The following is a 23,766-nucleotide window of genomic DNA, read 5'->3' as shown; positions in this document are numbered from 1 at the left end:
TTCTAACTCATGGACAATAGACACCCTTGTTCTTTTGCCATGTGGCTTAGCCACACAACATCTAAACACACTAGTTGCCATTAGCTAACAATAATACAGAGCCTATATTCTAGGTTTTATTTTACATGTTTATAAAATGACCCCTTGCTTACAGATTGATTTCTTTAAGGTTCAAAAATTTCTTTCAGATCCCAGATCTGTGGGTTCCAGCTAATTTGCAGAGTTGCTGCATTGTGATCTGTAGGTTTGCATGTCCTCAGGCCTGGCAGCAGGACGATTTCTTCATACTTGTTCACACCACTCGGTGTGGCCTGACAATATGGTAACCAGACCTAAATGCCCAGGACTTCTCAAGCATTTGCAAAGTTATAGTCTAAAGAGCTTCCTTTTTTCCTGAGGACTTCACAGTCTTGGTCTACTGAATAATAGCTCTTTTTCTTCAGAGGAATGAAAATTCCCTATCACTATAGCAGTTTTCCCCTATTTCTAGAGGGTGGAGTGAGGTGGGGAATAGATTTGCTTCTGTGCTGAGTATTTGTCCTCTGATGTGTGATTCATTATTGCTAGCACGTGACAGGGCTCACATCTCCTGCCTTAGACTGGCTGTACAGTATGGTTCTTTCCCTGCAGCCCTCCATGCCCATTTGCTGCAGTGCAGCTGTCGGGCATGCTTTGGACAGCATCCATTTTCCCTCATTGTCATGCCAACCTGAATTTATGAGTTTCTTTCTGAGGATGTTCCAATCTATTCTTCAAAAGTCTCAACCCACTAAGGAGTACTTCAAAGATTTGCTAAGTGCTTTGTGCAAAAGCCAGTTAAAATGAATGTTTATGTTTCTCCACTGTCCCATGAAAAGCTGCTGTTAGCTGGGTTAGCCCCCAGAAAATGCTTCAACCTTTAGATTTCCTGTATGCTTTAGTGGAGGAGTTTATAGACGGTTATAGAGAAAAATATTCTCTGTGAACTTCTTGGATGGTTAATTATCAACAACTTTAGGCTACATTTCTGATTCTAATTGATCAAAGTGAACCAAAGTAACAGGTTACAACTGAGAGAGCCACAGCTGCAACTGGGCCCTCTACAAAAGTTGTAAAAATAGAATTTCACATTGGAAAATTCCTGTTCCTCTCTTGCTAAAGAAAAACAGGAAAGATACACAGATACAGGGACCCTTGAAGTTATCTTCTGTGCTACTAGTTTAATATCCATTATAAGAAAAATCCCAGTAAAACATCTGTTTTTTTGCTATATTGCTATATATGATATGAAATATTCCCCTCCCTAATTAATTCATCTATTCAGCAAGTATTCATTGAGCCCAGGGATACTTCTAGGTGCCAGAAATCCATCAGTGAACAATAAACAAAAATCCCTGACTTATAGAGCTTCCATTCTCAAGGTCAGACAATAATAAATGTAATAAATGTGTAAATCACATTGTATGCTAACAGGCATGCACTATGGGAAAAATAGAGCAAGGTGGGGTGGCAAGTGGGTGTCAGGCATGTGGCCGAGGTGATGTCAGAGTTGGTTAGAGCAGGTCTCAGTGAGAAGTTGACATCTGAGCAAATACTGAAGTTCATCATACATTTTTAAAAACTTGAAGTTTACTCTTCAGATTTTAGTTTGCTTTATCAAATCTTATATATTTCTTTTTAATAAACTATATTCAATGGCTACTTCAGTTGAATATCTAAATAAACTGTATATTCAATATAATTCTTCAATATAAATTATTATATATGATTATATAATATATGATACAATTATATAGCATATGATATAATTATTACTATATGATATATCATACAGTATATATAATTATTATACAGTATTATATAGTTATTATGTGCATATATATTATGTAATTACATTATAAAATTCATCCTCTACCTTGTTTCAAACACAGGTTGCCATAGCTATTAAATTGAGCTGAGTGTGATAAACTGGAGCAGGTGCCTAATATATGTATTAGAGGTGCCTAATATATGTATTAGTTACATGTATGTACATATACTAATATACGTATTAGTTACATGTATGTATTAGCTACGTTTGCTCCATCCATCAGGAGCTGCTGCCTTGGCTGGGTAGAGGCTCACTGTGCCCACTGTCACTGCTGCAAGCTCTCATGTTGCTGTTGTTCCTTAGCTTTTGGCCTGTTTGCCCCTTTATGCATTATATTTCACTGCTAACACCGAGCTAGTTCTATGTGTCTCTCTCCTCAGGAAAATAATCCACAACTTCTTTCTTTATTCGAATATGCTTTGTACACTCACCACATTTCCTGTCTGTCACCAAAGTGCAGGGACTAGATAAATCTAGGATTCCTTCTTGAACTATAAGTCACACTGGTTTCTCATGTTCATTTAAGCTCTTGAAAACATGCTTCAGGATATCTGATCCCTTACGTCAGTGGTTCTCAGACTTTAGGGTGCATGTGAATCAGCCGCTGACTTTGTTTAAACAGAATTCTGGACCTACCCCCGCAAATCTTGATTCTGCAGATCTAGGGTGGGACCTGAGATTCTGCATGTTTACCAAGCTCCTAGGAGACGGTGGACGCTGCTGGTCTGTAGTTCTAACACTCTGAGTAGCAAGATCCTGAGTATTCCCACTTGGTCTAACGGTCACGGGGTCTGTGGTCTCACTGGTCATGTTCAAATTTACTGAAGGACTCTCGTTCTGGTGCCTGGCTTGAGCTCCCTGCCCCATCTCAATGGTCGTTCTCCAGGTCTGCTGAGGGGAGGGGACTACCGTGAGCATATGCTCTGGGCTCCCTGCCCCATCAGGCTACGTTTTCCTCCTGGTCTTGCTGATCCCTGGCCATACTGGCCAGTGAGTCTTCCCAGCCAACACTGGCCTCACCCCCCCCGCCCCCCTCACCCGGCCTCACTGGTTTCTTCAGCCTTTGTGGACCTTTTAGTCCCACGCATCAGCTTTCTTACTGCTCTTGGAGGAGGTCTTTATCCTGCCTCTATTGCTTTGGCCCTGAAGGAAGCGCTCTCTGGCAACCCCCGGCAAATGAACAACTCACCCATGGCCTTATCTTTCTAACGGCCTTCTCCAAAAGACAAAAGATCAAAAACAACTCCACGACTTCACTTTATCTTATAGGCTGTGAGGGCACGGAACAAAGCAGAGTATTTGATATAAAATAACAGCAATTCACATTCAAGGGGCTGATATTCCAGTAAGCCAGGGGGAAAAAACTAACACAAAAAAAGAAAACAAAAACAAGTAATAAACAAACAAAATGAAAGCCACCTTTGCAAGCCTTTTAATTCCTTTACTTCTTTCCTTCACTGCCTAATGTTAGTGCAGCCCCAGTAGATCTGATTTGCAATAATTATAGATTGGGACAACTTGCCAATGCTGCAAGCAGGTTTCAGGCTCTTGCCTTCTAAAACTCCCCCACAAGTTTGCACCAGACTCCCGCGCCAAGGAGTATGTCTATCATCACTGTCTTTCTTCCAACAGTTTTTCTCCACACAGGCCTTTGTCCATGGCTGTGTTTCCCAAGTCTTTCCATCTTGATGCCTTCCCCATCTCTTTTCAGCTCACAGCTGGAAATCTCATTTTTGTTCCTTTCTGGCATTTTTTCATTTCTTTCTATTTCTATTGTTATTTAACTGTGAAAAGCATTTCCTCTTGCAGGAAAAATGCCCATATGCTTTGTTTGAGCTGGAGTCCTGCTGTTCATTATTTGCCGTAAGCCGTGTTGTCGTGTTTAATGTGCACCCTGAGATGTCAATACCGTTTCGTGTACATGGAGGCAGAAACCCATTTGACGTAATTTATGAGACCTCCTGTGGTTGGGGACCAAGTCCTCTCCTGTACCTCTCCCTTTGTAGCCTGTCAGCAATTACAGGGGGCTAGCTTGTTTTGTTTGTATATTACCTCCCGACTTACAGTGGAAGGAAGCAGGAAGGAAAGGCTTATGGGAGATCTTTACAGTAGACTCACTCTTTCTGACGTGGTTTTTCTGAGGTGCAATTGTCTAGTCTTCAAGACATTATTTTCTGGCTTTGCTTGCTTGAGGGAGATTTAGGATTCTACTTTATGGCTTAACTGTCAGAATTGTAACTTGCAGCCTGAGTGCATCTTAAATCATTCAAATGAAAGAATAAACCAAAATAAATCTAAATAAACACAACGAGGATAACCAGCAAGCCATGTAATCTGAGGAGGCTTATCATAAATACCGGATCCCTGCCCACTAGTGGGGGGAACGGACTTGGGAATGCAAAGCCAATGTTAAGAAGGTTGGGGACCTGGGAACCTGTGTCTCGACCAGGCAGAAAGCTGTCCTGGGGCTGAGCAGCGACTATGCTGCATTCACACCTGAGCTTCACTGGGAGTAAGGCCTATATGTGCTCCATCTGGATGACAATTCTACTGCTTCTGTGCCCAGCAAAGTTCAGGCCGACCTCTCCCTTCTTGAGCCAGTTTGTATGTTTCCTGTGACTGTCATGCAATCCCTTCTACCTACCTCTGGGAGACGGGGGAGACCTGAGAAGATAATGTTTCCTGAATGTGGTGCTAGTTTACCCCAAAAGCAGACAAAGCATGAATATATGGCGGGGGTGGGGGTGGGGGTGTGTGGGGTGTGTGTGAGGGGGTGGGGGTGGGGGTGGGGGTGTGTGGGGTATGTGTGAGGGGGGTTGGGGGGAGTGGCAGGGAAGGGCTAACAAAGTAAGAATTTTATATTTCAAAGACTGTATTGAAGTAAGAAACTTTGTTGTTTTCTCTTAGATTTATTTTATAGTTTAATCTTTAATTTGTATTTATATGTAACAGAAGGGACCTGATAATATTTTCCGTGCGGGGCCTATAAAAACCATGATCTGGCCCTGGCTGAAGATTCCTTTGGTGCAAAATATTCACCAATTTCTTTCCATCTAATCTTCCGGGATGGGAGTCTCAAAGATAGTAAACAAAATAAGTAACACAGGCATGAGGGAGTTTTGGGATCTGTGGCCACGTTTAGTCTAACAATCTACTTAGCTCAGGGCAGTTGTCACGGAGAAAGGCAAGCTTGATGTTACCAGATGTATTTTTCAAGAGACAATGGAAATCTGAATTTTTGAAAAGGTGAAATTAGTTGATGCACAGCAGTTGTAAAGCACTGTGGGGGCCAAACAAAGCATGTGGTAGGGCTACCAGAACATATCCCTGCTTCTGGGTTGAGGCCAAGTGAATTCTACAGACCCTGTAGGACACAGAGGCCTCCAAATATGTAAACTCCATCGTTATTTGTTCTGAGAAGCTCGGGTGACAGTTTTGGTTTGGTGAAGAGGACTCTCTTCACATCCACTTAACAATGATTTCTTGTGCCAGGCTCTAGGCTAGGCTTGGAAGACACAAACACCATCAAAACACAGTCTTTGACTTCAAGGAGCTCACAGACTGGCAAGGGGAAGAAAGCGTGTCAGGCAGTGCATTCGGGAACAAAGAGGGGCCTCATCTTTCTGGGGGAGACTCCTTAAGTTGGTAAGTTTGGGGCATTATGTTAAAGTACACTGGATTTGATATGGATTTAACCTTAAATGCCTTACAAAAAGTCTCAGCTATCAGCCAGTGTCCCACAAAATGCTACAAAAATCACCTTAAAGTGGTGTTTTAGTTTAGATATGGTTTTGTTTTGTTTCCTTCATTTGATATCATTTGTTATCTTCATTTTAAGCACATGGCCATGTAGTAAAGAATTTGGACTCAGTCCAAAGAGAGGTCTGGCTTTGCCTGAAAGGCAACCACTATCCCTTTAGAACAAGATGGTCTTTGTTGTCCATGGTGAGCCCCTTGGGCCAAACCTGGAGTTGGTGCTACTGAGACTCATGGGGAGCCCTGATCCTTGACACTAAGGACACGGCTCAGGGTGGAGCCAGCCCCCAACAGCCTCAGGATGGGGACTGACCATGCCAGACCCACCGGCCATGTAATTAGAGGGTTGGCCCTTTGAGCCACGTGATATTAGCTTGACCTTTGGGAAGGAAAGGGGGCCAGAGGGTGAGCTCAGCGACCTGGACGATGATTCCATCCATCATGCCCACATAATAAAACCCCGAACACTGGACACAAGAACTTGGGTAAGCATCCTGGTTGGCTGTCCTCCAGGCGTCGATGCCAGGAAGGTAACACATCCCAGAGGACGATGGAAGCTTAACAGTGGAACACTTCCAGACTTTGTCCTATGTGTCTCCTCTCTTGGCTGGTTCTAATTTGTTTCCTTTCACTATAATAAAACTGTAATCCTGAGTACAGCACTTTCTTGAGTTCTATGAGTTGTTCTGGTGAATTTCTGAACATGAGGAAGGCCTTGGGGACCCCCAAATTTGCAGCTAGTGGCTGAAGTGAGGGCAGTATTATGGAGATTCTTCCCTCAGACTTCGCAGTTTTGCAAATTCATTGCAGTTAGTGTCAGGTGTGTTGGGCAGACTTGGCAGTTTGGAGGGCTGAGATCTTAACCTGGAGTTTGGCTAACTCTGGGTAATGGCATTCTTCTCATTTGTGGGGCACGAAAGGATAATAAAAAGGAAACGATGAAGCCCCTGCTTAACTTTAAAATCCTACCGATCAAACTGAATCGGAAGACTATGAACATGTTAGAGAACAATCCTGAAGGAAGCTAAGGCAGATAAACACCGTGTCGAGGCTGAGAGGTTAAACGTTTACGTATGTGAAAGAAGCCGACACTACCTTCAGTTTCATATGTGTAGAGCCAGATAAGTTATACGATAGTATGGTGGTTACCAGAGCGGGTAGAGGGTGGGGAGAGAAGGAAGAGAGTAAAGGGGGTCACTTACATGGTGATAAGAGGAGACTAGACTTTGGGTGGCGAGCACACAGTGCAATAATATGATGATGTATTATAGAAGTGTACACATATAATGTTATTAACCAATGCTATCCTCATAAATTTAATTTTAAGAAGTAAGTTATAGGGAGGAATGATGCTGGAAGGCTGAGTAGGTTACTGAAGATCCCTGCTAAACTCAGAATCAGGAGACAAAGATGGGGAACAACTCTGTGAAGGGGAGCAAAATGTAACTGAGATTGGTTTTTTTCTATCCATGGCATGGGGTCCTTAACTTAGGCTCTGAATAAATTTAAGTCTAAAATTATTTGAGCCCTGAATTTTACCTCAGCACTCTCTTTCCTCCCAAAGCACTAATAAGAAAATCCAGACAATCCACCTTGGCAACCGCATTTTTGCATTTCTGGCAGCTAAGGAATTAGTCATATTCTGGTTGACTTGCCAAATTTTATCCCCAAGAGTGAGGAAATAAGTCTTTTTTTCCTGGAGTGCCCTCATCCTTAGAGTCCAAGCTCAGCCTCCTAGAGTTTTCTGGAGTAAGGGACCTCTCTCTCATTAAACATCTGATCTGACTTATCTAACCTCCAGGACAGAAGAAGCCTCTTGGGTTCCTGTCAGGTTCTTATCGACTGCTTGAATACCTCCCCTGGGAAGGAGATCACTGTCACTCAAAGCAACCAATCTATCACTTTGGGACAGTTTTAATTGTTACAAGTTCCTTTGATTTGTTAGATTAACTTTTTTCTCCCGAAGATTTCTGCCCATCGGTGGTTCTAGTTTTATTCTTTGAAACAATCTACCAATAAGAGAGATGATAAACATTTATCCAGCACCTAATATGATGCAGGCACAATACCCAGAGCTTTATACAGGTTATCTTTTTTAATTCTTAAAGCTGCTCTATGAAAAGTATTATTGTTATCCTCACCTTGCAGATAAGGGAACTGAGGCTTAGAGCTTACGTCCCGTGCATGAGCTAGGATGGGGTACAGGCACCCGAGCTGGGATGGGGTGTCATTTATTCAAAACTTTCATGGACCTGACTTAGTCACATTGGATATCATTTAAGACTCATCTTTTACAATGGGTGTTTTATAGTTTATATTTTAATATGTGCTTATAAATCTAGCTTTGCTGTGTTTCTGTGTATTAAAATTGTTACTTTATACTGTCACTCTGATGTATCATATATTAATATATATTAATTAATATATACATTACTATATTATTTATATATGTAAATTAATATATACATTATATATATATTTCTTCGGAACCCTCCCCAAATTCCCAATATTGTGCCAAGTGAATTTGACTTAGTGAACATATTCTCATGGTAATCCCTTAATTCAAATCTGGTTGAGATTCCGCAGCATTTCACTGTTTTCTCTCCCCTGTAATACTGATTGAAAACATATATAATTCTCCTGTTCCGAATAATCTCTTCCAGTGTATCTTCTGTCATACTGCATGTTTACCTGTGAGTTGCTCCCCATAGAGACCATGAGTTGGTCCAATACCACTAAATAGTTGAAATATTCATGAAAAAGCTCACCTATTCTAAGAAAGAATAATTTCCTTCTCTTAAAACAATGTGCATTGATTTATGGTGATATACAGGCATGGAAATACTGGCATATTTTAAGAACTTAAATAGCAAGAAAAAAGAAACCACTAACTTTTTTATGTGAGACCTAAAATATTTCCTCTTAGGTGTCATATAGAATACTCCCTCTGATGAGTATACATACAATATAGCCCAAAATGCAGAAACAAAGAGGATTTAACTTACAGGTTGTCCAGGCTCATCTCCCCCGAGGATTCTGAAGCCAAATCCAGACTCCATCCTGCGAAGGTGAACATCCAGCTCCTTATAATCTGGACCTGGCATAAAGGAGATACCATTGAGTAATGAATCTTGCCCCCTTCTCACACCCTGAGGGACTGAACTCACCAATGATAAATTAATTTTGTGGATGTGATTAATGAGAGTGCTGTTAGAGTTGGTGGCAAATGGAGAGAATAAAAAAAATACGGCAACAAAAGTAGGCATTCCAAAATTAGGTAGTATCTGAATTAACAGTGACCAGCCAAGGGCATTACTAGGCTATCACCATAGGCAGAAAGAGCACACACATTTTTGGGGTGAAAACAAAAACTGATGCCTCTATAATTCTTTATTTTCCTGAGGGCATTCAGATTATCCTCAAGACTGGCTATCATTTGGAGGACGTTGACTCTGACTAGAATGATTGTTTTAGAAGTATGAGAGAATACATGGCAACATCCTGAAACTACCTGGTAAAGTACCCAGTCATTTACTAACATAGCTGCATCCAGTTTAGTGTGTGTGTGTGTGCGCGCGTGCGCGCGCGTGCGTCAGGGGAGAAGGGGATATAAACTTATGCCTAATAAGTGATTTCTTTTAAAATTGTAAAAATTAGAAAATATAAAATTTAAAGTTTTCTGTATTGAGGTTTAAGTTTTTATTTTCTGGCCAACTCCTTTAGGTTTTTAATAATTTAGGGGTAGAAATTCATCTAGGCCTACGTAAACTCCTAACCCCCAAACATTTTATAACGTGGAAGCCTCTGTTGACTTCACTAGCGTATTCAAAATAAACTAGAAGAGGAGTACATCTCTGGCGTTAGCTGAAAGAACAGAAATATACCTAAAAACAAGCTGGGAAATTCCTGAATGTCATTGTTTTTCAACCCTAGAATAAATAAACTAAAACCATAAGAAACATTTTGACTGTTTAAAGATAATATTACGCTCATCCCCTATTCCTGGCCTTTGAACATTTTTCAAGGGGTAAAGCCTCAATCACAACTGAGTGGTGCATAGGTTTTTGGATACTTACTTGTAGGATGTCAGTGGATGATCAGCAACTTTGGGGAATACATATTTATTAATGCCATCCTTTGCTTAAGAAGTATTTAGTGATCCCTGGGCCTTCATGGTTTAAAGGAGGTATTAGAACTGATAGAAGCAAATATTAAGTTCAATTCTCCTTGCTTAAACAGGATAGTTTTAGAAATTGGGATGAGATTTCAGAGAATTCTTATGGGACAGGAAGCTCTGTCTGGACCACTTGGGTATATACACTAGTAGTCATGGTTGAGAGACAGAATCAGTGAATGACTGCCAGGTGAATCTTTTCCAGGTTCTACCATAAGTGGGGCTGCTGAAGGGACACAATAAGCCAAGCACTATGATATGGGCTTGCTTTTGTGCCCTCCGACCTGGACTGTACATTCAGTGATAAATGAAAGGCCGGTCCTTCTGAAATGTAGATATAAGCTCAGTTTGTATCCAGTTCTCTCAAAAGAAAAGCTGAGTCTGGCACATAAGTACATATGTACATATGTACATATAACTAAGACTCAGTGACCTTTCATGCCTTTGTATGACCAGAGGCATCTATAACAAGTCTTTTCCATTCAATTACTAACATAAAACTCAGAGAAGACTAACGAATTGGATCTCTACATCCATGAGTCGTCCTTTATGAATTGTATAATCATTCCTATTTTAAAGGTGAGAGAACTTAGAAGAATTCAATTTCTGTTAAATCGTTTATTAGAGTTCTGTGGTAAAAGGAAGATAAAAACTTTGCCCTACACTCTACAATGCACAATTGACTTTTCAACTCAGTTTATTCTGGGATCTATAATATCACATATGAAATCACATGTTGGGGTGTGTGCTAAGCCTTTGGGACTCTGGAGGCAGGTGGAGCAGTCCCACAAAGTCATACTCCTCTGAGGGAGGCAGACAGGCCAGGGGAGATGGGAAGATGACAGCTAATGCCAAACCCCTGTTCAAACCTAAAACTTGGTTGTGATATGACTGCTCATAGCAATCTCCTCTCTAGGTTACTTTAAGCTTAAGAGGACTCTAGACCACGTAGACATAAAAAACACAAAGACAGCATGACATATTTTTGAAACTTAATAGAGCTATCATATTTTAACCAGAACTTTTCATCTACCCTTATAAATATTCTCATTTTTGCATTGCTGGTGAGAATGGTAAATGGGAAACTGTTCCTCCAATAGCTTTAGCACCAATCCATATTGCATGAGGAACTCTACAACGAGTTTATTGTGTAATTCACTTTATGTGCTAAGTAAAAATTTCCCCCAAGCAAATGCTGAAATTATGACAATCCCAGTAATGGAATTTGAGCTATGCCAAGGCATGAGAGTGTTGTCTTGTGTCAGAGAATGCTGTGATTCTTGGGGAAATTGGAAAGCTTTTCTTAAAGGAAAGACTCAGAACTCCTTTTTTTGGGTAGGGAAATATAGATTTTAGAAAATTAATTTTATTTAACTCTAAAAACAGATATGAGCAGGGCATTCATCCTCCTTCCCCTATTTTTTGTGTGCATTTGGGTGACATTACGATCTTCTGATTCTTACTCTGACTACTCTGATTTCTAATAGGGTGAACTGTGCCAACCATACATATCATTCACCCTCCAATTTTCCAGCAGAAGATGGCTAGCTTCATGGTACATGAGCAAGTAGAAAGAAGCAAAGACAGAGACCCATTAGAAAAGTGTGCCAGCAGACATGATTTATGTTTTATTTGTATTTCTTTGATTAATTTTGAACAGAGACTCAGAGGCTGCAAGGAATGGGAACTTTAGAGAAATAGTTAACTGGAAAAGTTTAAATGATAGGTTGTGCCTTAAAGCAGTAGTGTGTGTGTGTGTGTGTGTGTGTGTGTGTGTGTGTGTGTGTGTGTGTTAAATAAGAGCTTTATAAAGATTATTTTTCTTGGTTTACCCATCCCCCCCACCCTTAGAGTCTGTCTTTAGAAAACAGCTACAATTATATGCACAAAGCTGGAAGACATAACTGTTTTTCCTTTCTGCTTTGTTAATTCTCTTGAAAGATTATGATGTTTCTGATACTTTCCTTTAGCTGCTCTTCTGGCCACATGACACATTTAGAATTATTGCATCATGTTTTATGTCTTCTATTAATGCAAGAAATTAGAGCAGAACTTAAAGCAAAGACATCCAAGAGCCAACTCTTTACCCTAGTTACAGAATATCACAATCACTACCCCTCTCTCCTGTTGGTTTGCAAACCTTGCATCAGGAAGGTTGTCAGATGGAGGCGTCTGGTGGATACCTAGTGGAACCGGAGTCGCTTTGGATGTCACTCAACCATGCCCTCCTTTTATTCTCTTCTGCTTTCTTGTTTATTCTCTTCCTATGTCTTTTTCTTTTTTTTAACCTCCCCTTTCCTCAGCTGTTTTTAAAGAACTATCAGGGTTACTCAAGTTTTTCTCGGTGCAACTCAAGATGAAGCAGTGGTTGTGAAGAAATGGACTAAGGAGAGGCAGAACACTCTTTGGACATTCGCGTTCAATGGCCAGCCATGGCCAGTGTTGCTTCTACCTTAGAAGTCAGGTCCCAGGATCTTCAGGCATTATGAAATAAAGCAGCTTAAGATACTCATCCTAGATGGGACTTTACATGGCCACTGTGGCAAGCTATCAGAAAGGAATTGACAAGTCCTGATTTATCTTGCGATCCCACTAACATTGAAAAAGTGAACACATTTAAAAATAGCAAATGGTGGCCACATCCAGGTATCAGGACAACTTCCTTCATAACAAAGATAAACAGAATTTCAAAACTGATTCTTATTTCACACTAAGACTCCAGGAAGGCTTCACGTGTCATATACATCCTTGGTCTAGCTTTTGAAGACATGGCTTTGTGCATAGTTTTAGGGAAAAGGATGGGTGACTGAACACAACTGATTAATTTTATGAATGATTCAAGCTTCAAAAATGCAAAGAACGGCATTTTTATGGATTAATTGGCACATGGGATGCTGCTGTAAACATGTCAATTAAATTTTGGTACTTGAATCCCCTTTCATGTTTTAATTAAAACATAAGTACCACAGGCTCATTATCAGTTTGGCACAGAGAAGGAATTCATTCAATTTCTTTCCTGCTGAAAAGAGCATGAATTTTCTGGCTTTTCTTTGTAAAGAGATCTAGGAAAGACAGTATGAGGAAAGAATCAGGAATCAAAGGTGGATATTAAATATGTCTTTGGATTCTGGATTTCCAATGTACTCCAGATACAGAATGAGTAAAACAGGAATTAAATAGTTTCTATTGCTGGAATCTAACATTACCAGATAAGTAGCTAACACATTTCCCGCTTCTCTTTATGTTTTTTCCTTTATACCTTTGGTAATGTGAATGTGGCCAGACTCATTTTAGCCATAGTAGGAGCCATCTCCTGCTCTGTTTGGTTCTCTGCCTCCACCTTCAAATAAACTCAGATTTCCCCATCCTAAATACCCCTTTGCTTACCCATCCATTTCTCTCTTGGAAGAGTAGTCCCTCATTTTCATTCTCTCATTTCTGCCTTACTCCTGCCAGTCTTGTTTCTATTCTCTTGGCATTAATAAACTACCCTCTTTAAAGTTATTGATGACACCTTAATGACCAAATTGAATGGCCATTATCTTTTCTCATTCTAACCGATTTCTGTGTCTCGTTTGATACTGGTGATGTACCTTGATGACTCCTGATTTTTTTTTTTTTGTTTTTAAACAAGGAAAGATCCCCTTCCAGAAATGATCCCTACTCTTGGTTTCTGTGATACTTCATGCCTTGGCTCTCTTGTCTTTGGGTGGAGTTGTCCATTCAAAGGTGCTAGCTATGGATTCATTGTTTCTCACTAACTGTGTGTGTCCCTTTGTGATGGCATCACTATCTTTGCCTATCTATAGTATTCCATTATGCATACCCTGTAGGAATTGCTAAATAAATGTTTCTTGAATTTAATTGCTTTAATATACTAACATAGTTGATCTGATAAATCATGGCGCTATTTTACTATGGAGTTAACATTTAGCTTCATAATTACATTATTTAGGACTTCTGACTATTTGTTTTGCCTCTGTATCTAAGCATCTTACATAGCAGCTAAAGTTAAAAAAATACCTTATAATTATGATAAATATACCTAAGTCAAAAAATCGTGACACAGAATTTGATAAAGGACATTATAAATGTGAGAGGTAGTATGGGAGATCTATTTATTTGGATTCAGTAATAATTATCTAGAATATTTTGATAACTTGTGTGGTCATTTAAGAAAATATTTGGATTGATTCTTTTCTTGAAAACCTGGATTGCATAGTAGTATAATATGCTTGAACTACATTGTAACTTTTCTCTTTTAAGTAATGTATGTTTTTTGAAACGTAAAAATAGTATTTCATATATATATCAAGGTAATGTAAGCCATTAGGTGGTTCTTTCTTTTTTCTTTTGTTTTGAAATAAAGTACTTTCAGAAGCTGAGATTTTCAGGAAATGTGCTTGCTGTGACCAGTACGCTAAGATTTAGACTTTCAAATTAAGTCCTGCTTTCATTTTGCAACTGTAATTACTAAGTCTCATTTCCTTCTAGACATACAATATTCTTAAAACTTATAAGGATTTTACAGTTGGTATATAAAAATAATCATGCTTTAAAAATCTTCAGACCAAGAGAAACAAAAACTTTACACATTATTTGAAGACAAAATGCTAAACAATATCTTCCATATTTTCTACACATCCAAAAAAATGACATGGAAACTTACAAAGTGAAATGATCTCAAGCACATATATTCTCCAACTGGTGTTAGAACCTGGTGAGATGGATAATGAGCTGTCATCATGGAAACACGCTAGAGATGTGTGCTGTGAGCCTACAGACCTGAAATAGTACTATTATGAAATGCTTTTTTCTGCAATTGTTGCAGTGTTCTAGCTTTCAATCCAGTAGTCTAGTCAGCTGTTCAAAGCACTTCTTAAGAGTGAAAAAATCTGAATCTTTCCTTTCCTCCTTCATTTCCATAGTAACATTAAATATTTTAGCATAAACCAAAATTAATTATTTTCAGAATGGTTAGGTCAAAAATTTTTTTCCTTTCAAATAAATTGATTATTACTAATGGCTCTTAAATTTGAAATCATAACATTCTATTCTAATTTAAAAACTATTGAAATGTAGCATTTTATAACTGGCATGGTTTAAAAAAATTAAGAGGTATTTAATTGATGTGAAAATAATTTCATTCTATTAGAAAAATTTCTAATAAGTTCTTCGGAAATGTCTAAATTGCAAATCTCTTATTTTATGTATCTAGTTTAGGTCTGTCCAATATAAATATATGCTATGTAAATAATTTAAAATTTTCTAGTAGCCACATTTTAAAAAAGCAAAAATAAACAGGTGCAACCAATTTCAATACTATATTTTTACCTAATAGATTCAAAATATTATTTAAGCATTAATCAATATAAAAATAATTGAGATGTTATACATTTCTGGGTTTTTTTTTTTGTATTGTCTTTGAAATCTGGTGTGGATTTTAAACACATCTTATAGCACCTCCAAATTCAGAGTGGCTGTATTTCAAGAGCCCAATAGCTACATGTGGCTAGAAGCTACTGGATTGGACAGCATAAAGTTAGTCAATCTGGTGGCTTTGTCACCTGGTTTGTAATCTATTCTTTTACTAAAGCATTTTATGAAAGAAATCAATAAATATGGCTGTTTTCTTTTGTCTTTTGTTTGTTTCTTTGACAACCATTGAGGCCTACCTTGATGAGACGTGCTTTCTACCTTAAATACATGCTTATGTGGGTGAATAAAATTAGCACAGTAATTACATACTAATGAATGGATACTACTCAAATGATTTGTTACACAAAATGGAAGACATCATTCATAGGACTGTGAGTATTGAAGAATACTTGCCAGAGGAATCCATTCGAAAACTGGTCCTTGGTGGCACTTGTTCTGGATGAGAAAATGGGGAATTGAAATTGAAATTCATTTAGGGCATTTTAAAATTCACCTTTATTTTCCTTTTGTTGCTATTATAACTCACCCCCAATTTGTGCTCATGTTTAATGATTTTTCTCCTCTAAAATCTATGGAAGTTAGTGAACAGATTTACTGTTTTACGTATATGGACATATCTGTAAATATATTTCTTTCACATGTACCTAAAATAGAAAAATCTGAATTCCTTTAGATCAGAATGGAAAAAAGATCACCATTTCCAAATATTAACCTTTGATTCTCATTATAAGAATGCTTATTTGAAAGTCAAACCATTCCAAAACCTGACCTATAAACACAGTAAATACAGGTTTTTTAAAGTTATGTCATGACATTGTGTCATCAAAAATTGTAATGAAAACTAGAAAACTCAATCAACAATTATGTTGATTTATGTACACCTGTCCAAGTATTTTGATACTTGCTTTGGATAGTTGAATTTACGTATAAATAGTTGAATGAAATTGGTTTATTTTAGCAATAGAGATCTTCCACGAGAATTATGATGTAATCTATGCTACATGTAACATAAACATTCATGAACATGAATATAAAATAATATATATAGGAAGCACTATGAAAGAAATGGGTATTTTATCATTAAATTTAAGAAATTAAAATAAGACCAAATTCTGATTACTTTCTAATTGAGCTTTGTTTCAAACAGAGTTCAAAATTATTCAACACTGAAAATGAAAATAGAAGCCTCTTGAGGAGACAATGAGGCATCGGATTGCGAGGCTTTGTTGTCTGACGCGTGTCCCTGCTGTACCTGCTCAGCTAATCTCACTCATCACAGGCAGGGAGATTACCCCTGCCAGGCAATCTGTGTTTGCACAGTAAAGGCAAATCAGTTTTCCAGCAGAACTGTTATTATTGTTATTATTATTTTTTAAAAAACATCTATGTTTAGTGTGACTGCATAGGACTAAGAATTCAGAAACATCCTTTCATTAAAAAGAGAGAGCTGTATCAGGGATGGAAGACTGCTACATCTAAACACTTCCATTAGTTATAAAACTGAAATTTTACACTATCATACTCTCACTAGGACCTACTTGCCATCCAGCAATTACACTCAGTTTACTGCAGCCCCAATGGTCTCATATTTATTCATGTACTTTGGGTTACATTGTCAACTTGTGCTACCACCAAAATGCTTTGACATGCTAAATAACTTTTAATCAAGGACTGCTTTTAGTTTCCTTTTCACCTGGCCCTATCCCCCCATTACCCCCTGTCTGATTCCAGGAACAGTAAGTTATAAACTACTGAATTAAATAAATCTGCAAGCTACTGGTTTGGATCTAATTTTCAAAATGCATGTGAAAAATGTGTCCTCAACCTAACTTTGATTTCACTATCTATTTTTACTTAGCTCATATCATGGTAACTTTTTCTATTAAAAGGAACCTGTTAGAAATATAAGTATTACCATAGCTATTTACAAAGCTATCCGAAAAAATTATTTTTGAAATTAGATTTCCAAATTAAAATCTACTTATTAAAAATGGCAAAGACAGCTAACTGGATTTACTGATCTTCTTTATCAATATATTATAACTGCAAAGTGACACACAATGTGATATATTGGAAACTCCAACTAAAAGGCAGATTTTTTTTCACAGATCAAACCATAACATAAATTATACTAAAGACAGCAATAATGATTCCCCCATGGCAAAAAGGTACAGGAAATTAACCTTCGTAACACAGTTGAGGACATTTTAAAATGATAATGTTATTAATTTTTTTTTCTAGTCTTTTATGATTCTCATGCTAAAGTCACTGGTTAAAGTGTCTTAGCTTTTACATATCATCTTTTTTTAATATTTCACTAAAATAAGATAGTGTCCCAGAGAGCATATGTGGGTGGCCATTTAAGGCCACTGGACACCAGCAATGTCCGAGGCCAGGACTTGAATGGCAGTGTTCAGATGTGAGGAGGCTCTCTAGGAAGGCCAGATAGCCTGTCACAATCACGTAATAGCTGCCTGCAGCTATGGCATCCATGAACTTATCAGAACCTTTCTTAAGTCTATTACTATGTGCAGCTTGACCATACTGAGCATTTACCACAAAGGCAAAGGAGACTGGAGACAGGTAGGCTCAAGCAGAACCACCTGCACAGGATTCGGGGGTCTGGCCCTGAGCAATGGGCACCTTGTACCTCTATCTTGTGTGATGTGTCTCCACTAGCACTTGCCATTTAGAGTTTTCAGTGCTGCGCTGTGGTGGACAGTACTTTTATACTCCCCCTTTTGTGCAAGTGGTTCTTCTGTTAGGATGGGAGACTGCAAACTGCAGCCCTGGCTCACTAATAACAAGGAAAGAGCAGCAGAAAAACCGATAGTTTAGAAATACAACCACCCATTTGTGATTAGCCATGCATTATGTGTGCATTACAATACTGAACAATGAAAGAATTCCACAATGAACAATGTGGATAAAAGAGCAGGATAAAAACCATGGATGTGAAAAATGCAACTGTCCCTTTTTGACCGGCTATACATGATAATTTCACGTCAAGTATAGTACTAAAAAGTCAGTTAGCTCCTCCATTATGCTCTTTCATGGCCTGTGGTTACTTTAGATTACTACCTTTGGTGAGATACTTACTCAGTGCTTATTATGGGGTAATGTTCCCTAATTTCTGGAAAGAAAAATGGAGTGTGTGTGCTCCTTTTGAAGAAATTCTAGAGGAATTTTTATTCTAAAGAGGTTATATTATAAGGCACACGACACCATATGGATCTCTGACATTTTTATGATCATACATCTGAATGATGTCTCACTGCAAAGGAGTATGGACATGCTGTACCTCATAAATTGCTTATTTATAATAACCAAGGTTTGATGTGAAGAGAAAAAAGTTTGGACAACTTCAGTCATAATTCAACTTGGGTTCATGCCCAGGTACAGAACTGTGAGGGAAAAGTTTCAGGGAACAAGGAATGTTCTTCTCTGTCTCTTTCTGTTTTCATCTGCTTGTCTACTCCAGCTTCTCAGGCTGCAGTGGGGAGAATGCCCAACAAATGACCCCAGGAGCTGAGAATGATAAGACAAACCTTTAGAATAAGTCTGGCTTAAAGAAAACTGAAGCAACATGACAGCGCCCTCACTCCTAAATCAACTTCAATAGCATGATCAGAACTTCATTTCCTAAGGTTCCAAAGTGCACTTTGTATTGACTTGGTTGGCAATAAAAAGAGTCATGATAGCCATCTATTTGCAGTTATGTAAGAATAATCTTTCAGAGACAGACAAAATTAACTCCCTTTTGGTCCTGTGATTATTGTGATGTTGAATCTGACTTATTCTCTGTGATGAGAATGGAAACTCTAGGACATAGGACTTGAAGGTGTGAAGCCTGGGTCCCAATTTTGTTCTACTTAGTTTGTCATGCTCCAGATTTGTACATATGTATAAGTTTATGGGTATGGAGGGAGTTCCCTAGGCATTTGCCTACCAAGGCAAGCCGCCACATAAGTCTTCAACTCAAATTAGGGACAAAAGATGTATGGGCAAAAATTCATCCTATCAAATAAATTAACTGAAAGAAATTATTTACCTGAGTAGATATTACGATTTTTATTCATGGTCTGTACATTTAGATATATGCTTTTCTTGGACAGTAATGATGTCTATTTCTTTAATAGATGATGTAGTAAAGCCATATAATTTATCATTCAAATGAGGACAACCTGGAGAGTAAAGGGGCGGCTGTGAATAATTATGCCAGGACATCGGAGAGCAAGACTGTTGCAGGCAAACTAACATGTGTAGTCCCTTTCATAGTCTCATGGGGAAGTAGGCCAGTGTAAAATGTTTATCAGATTGGAACTATGTGGGTGAAGCAATGATGAACTCACTTAAAGAAAAAGAATGGCAGGAAGCACAGGAGAAGAAAAAAGCAATGAGGGCCTTTAGAAATAGGCTGTTTTTATAAGCTTAGAAATGGTATACATAGTCCAACATTCAGAATGTTAGCATATGAAGAAAATTCAAGCCCTTCTTCTTGTCACTGAAAAGAAATTAAAGTCCTTCTTTCAAGAGATGCATGGAAAAGGGCAGAGGACGTAGAAGTGAAAAGTAGCATGGCTTATGTCATGATTCAAAGGTGGGTATTTCCCTTTGCTTTCAATTTAAAAGAAATGCAAGTGATGAGCACAGCAAGAAGTCAATTAGCAACAGAGCCTATTACACAAAAAGAAAAGTAACATTTATCTCTAAAAGTCTTGAGTAGAGAAAGGGGTGGGAGATTTTTGCTTTATTCTGAGAATTGCTGGTAATGACAGAGGGTCAATGCTTAAATAATTAACATGAAAACCCAGAAATCCCATTGGTCAAAACTTCTGAGATTTTTGGGGGGCATGGTTCTTCTTTTATGTATATAATCTTTTAGCTTATATGGAATTAAGTTAGTCAGAAAAAAATGTTTTTGCATAACATTCTCCAACAAGGACTAACAAGATTTTTAATAAGTAAGATATTCTCCAGATCAGACATCAATTTTGCACATGGAGTGAGAAACTATTGGTCTAATTGTCTAATTATATTGAAACTACTGTTTTGTATGAACAGTTTTGTATGTTAAAAAACTGATATTATTTATTGTGTTGTATAATGTAGTCTTATTCAGGAATTATTTTCCTATGTTTTTGTTTGTCTCCCCAATTTCACTGTGAGTTTCATATGGGAAGAGATTCTTTCTTGCGGTTTTTCTCTGTGGAGTACCCAGCAGAGTTCTAGTACCGAGTGTCTCATACATTCTTGTTGATTGATATGGAGCCTGGAGGTGCCATCGCTGGGCACTTCGCCTGATGCTCTGAAATCAGAGGCTTAGCCCTGCCTGCTGGATGGAAGAATCTTCCTTCTCTTTCTTCAGTCCCAACTCATCATAAGAAGAGCTCATAAAGACAGGAGGTGTTTCTAGCTTTCCTCTATAAGCGTGGACCTGTCATGTTCTGTTTCATGTCGCTCTCGTATCCTATGGTTGTCTTTGTTTTCTTCAAATCACTATATTTTTTTCCCCAGGGATACATCTTTATTAAGATGTCCTGTGCCTGCACATTAAAATGTTAGCATAATCTAATTATGAGCCAAATGAGGCACAGCAGCATTTATATATCCTTTGATAAATTTCCATCATTTGCAGGGGATTGGTGACTTATATCCAAACACTTCTTGACAGCCGTGATACAACCAACATTCTGTAGCTCTGTACAGCAGAAGCTTGTGGGTGGAGGTATATCCTTTTGTTCGGTTAATGCAATTCAGTTTTGAATGCGAAGGCAAAAAATCTTTTAGCTTTAGACCCACTTGTAAAGGAGGGTACTGCGGGATTGCTACAGGCCAGGGACAATGCTGAAGGGCTTGGTTTAGACAGTTTTGGTTAGGCTGCTCTTCCATTCTTCCCCTGGTCCCACTGATTTTTCTCTCAGAAAGGAAGTTCAGGGACACAAGAGTAAATAGAATGAAACCTAAATATTATGTGTGTGATTCAAAGGAATAAGTAGAAAAGTGGTTCACAATCAAAAATTTGAATACGGGGCTTTTGTTTGGATGCACATATTTCATGATCATTGAAAAAAAAACCCTATTTGGAGATGATGAGACACAGACTGAGTTTTGCCCCCATTCATTAAAAAATGGTTTTTGGTATTGTTCTAAAAAATTTAAATAAGGGAATGAAACTTTTTCATACTTGGAAACTGGAAATGTATGGAGAATAAAGAGCTGTTCTGTTCTTTCAAGATACTCATGTGTCCACAAGCAGAGTGACCTAACCAGTTGTCCAGAGGTGAGAGAAAGTGGCACCATGCTTTTCCGGTTTCCTTAATCTTCAGGGTTGAGCTTTCTTCCCGTGAAAAGATTTCTGTGTTTCATTTACACTCCATTTAGTGTTATAAAATTACATGATAGGAAAGAAAAGGATGGGAAAGAAAATGAGCTTGACTTCTTCTGGCTTCCTAAGAATTGTGACCCTGAAAACATTACTGTGACCTTAGAAACATTAGCGAGAGATGATGGAAACAAATAGTGAGGGCATGATTAGAGTGGTAGCGGCCATGACATATTGGGGGCACTGATGGGAGCTGAGGGTGATGGGGTGGAGAATCAGGGTGTTTGTTGTTGTTGTGGCTGCAGAGCCAAAGGGGAGAAAGTGCTCCCAGAGGAAGACTGAAAAGGAAAGTTAGGGGAGGTTAAGGAGGATTGGTTTGCTCGATTTGTTACAGGTGAGGAGCAGAAAGGCAATGAACAGAAACAGCATTACAGCAGCTGGATAAAGAAATCACAATTCTTTCAGGTTGAGAAGAAGGTCATGCACAATTCCTGCTCAGAAACTGAGGGCACAACAGTATCAGATGCCATAAAGAGTGGACGGAACAATACCAACACTGCCTTTTGTCCTGAATAATAAAACCGTGTATTGGTAAGCAAACTGCAAAAAGATGGGAGCAAATGATGAATGAAGGGACAAAAACAAGAGGAAACATTGTTTGATGCTCCCTAATGTAACTAAAAAACAAAACAGCCAAAGGTGTGAAGATATTTAACCCTGTGATGCATTTCCACCTTCCAGGTTAGAACTTCTGCTGTAATTTGATCTCCATTTCTTTTATTTTCCCTGCTAAGTTTGTGAGAGCAGGGCCTATTACTCATATTTGGTATCTCCCTACAGTGCTGAGAGTCAAGTATTCAATGAATACTTGGTTATTGAAGCAGAAAAGATTTTAAGAACTGTGCTGAAATACTTTCAATTTTTTTTTCATTTTAATGGGCATTAACATCCTGAATTCATATCCTATATTATATAGCTAAAAATGACTACTTTATTCTTACTCCAAAGACATTCTAACTATACAATTCTTTAAAGACATTTCAGTTGTTTATCCAGAAGAGGAAGAATTAGATACAGTAGCCCTGACATAGCTGGTTATTTAATAAAAAGAGGGAAGGGAGAGCTTCATTTTGATGAAAATGGTTTCTCAATGGCCTGCTGTCCTAACTATTTTATCAAACAAAATTACAAAGAGTTGTAGAGGATGGAAAAAAGTATTATATCTATTGGCCCCCCTACCATCTGGATGAATAATTCTCAGCCCCTGAGCTCAACAAAGAGTAAGCAGATAGGAGGTCCTCGGAGGTCACACACAATTTAAAACTTGCTCATCATGCTTCACATGATAAAGTTGGAAGGAAGGCATTGGCGGAAAATGGAATCAGAGGAATCTCGCAGACAGGAAACAGGAATGCCAGGGAGCAAACACCTCTCACTAGGCTAGGGTTCTCGATCCACTTATTCAGGCTCCTACTGTACTGCACATTTCCCTTATAGATTACACATTCATGCCATTCAGATCCCTGTCCTCTAACATTTGAAAGGGACGACCTGTTAGATGGTGGAAAGAGGCACAAATAACTTATATGCAATATTAAAAACTTCTGTTTTCTAATATTCATAAAGTACAATGAAATAATTTTAGAGGACCTTCAAATAGGATGACAAGTGCATACCTGATATTTTATTTTATGACTGAACTTTCAAATGGGCCCCATTGCAATAAATGAGAAGCAGAAGTTTTGGGTACAAATGATTGGCAGCTGGCTCTGTGCTGCTTTCGGAACTGTTGCTTTTATGATTGTGATTTGGAAGGACTTGGCTAACATTTACTCACGGCCCTAAGTTCTGTGCTTTTATTCAAGGCTCTAAGAAAAATCCAAGCTTCGACTCAAGATCAGATTAGACATAAAAATCTCAAGCATTTCTTATTATTATTTGGTGACAAACAAAACTAGCAACCTCCATCGCCACCTCCCCACTCCCAAATACTTTCCTGATTTCCTCAGGGGCTTAAGGGGGGGAAAAGTCGGAAATAAAATTTAAAATCAAAACCTATAAACTTTTTAAAGAGTCAACTTTTTTTTTTGCCTTTTAAAGAGAAGTTTAGATCACTGGCTTTCCTTTTGAGATACTTTTAAATCTCAGAACATTAAAATCACACCAGATCATTTTAGCCTCTAAATAACTCTTGGCAAGGCTTTAGCTATTATTAATGTACTC

At 38.3% G+C, this 23,766-nt stretch overlaps 1 protein-coding gene across 4 annotated transcripts in view; it reads right to left on the bottom strand.

Moving 5' to 3' along the window:
- The window catches only part of MAGI2 (membrane associated guanylate kinase, WW and PDZ domain containing 2), a 1,330,546-nt gene that overhangs the window by 137,850 nt on the left and 1,168,930 nt on the right, over window positions 1-23,766 (bottom strand). For all 4 annotated transcript variants that reach the window (XM_081079965.1, XM_081079966.1, XM_081079968.1 and 1 more), the window contains 2 exons: window positions 15,612-15,653; window positions 8,611-8,702 (listed from right to left, as the gene is read on the bottom strand). In XM_081079965.1, coding sequence (XP_080936091.1) covers window positions 8,611-8,702; window positions 15,612-15,653 — 134 coding nt within the window. The remainder of the gene's footprint in view (window positions 1-8,610; window positions 8,703-15,611; window positions 15,654-23,766) is intronic.

Source organism: Rhinolophus hipposideros (genome assembly GCF_964194185.1).
Source record: "Rhinolophus hipposideros genome assembly, chromosome: 18".
Taxonomy (NCBI): Eukaryota; Metazoa; Chordata; class Mammalia; order Chiroptera; family Rhinolophidae; genus Rhinolophus; species Rhinolophus hipposideros.
The sequence above is the reverse complement of the archived record's forward strand: the minus strand, read 5'-3'. Positions and strand labels throughout refer to the sequence as shown.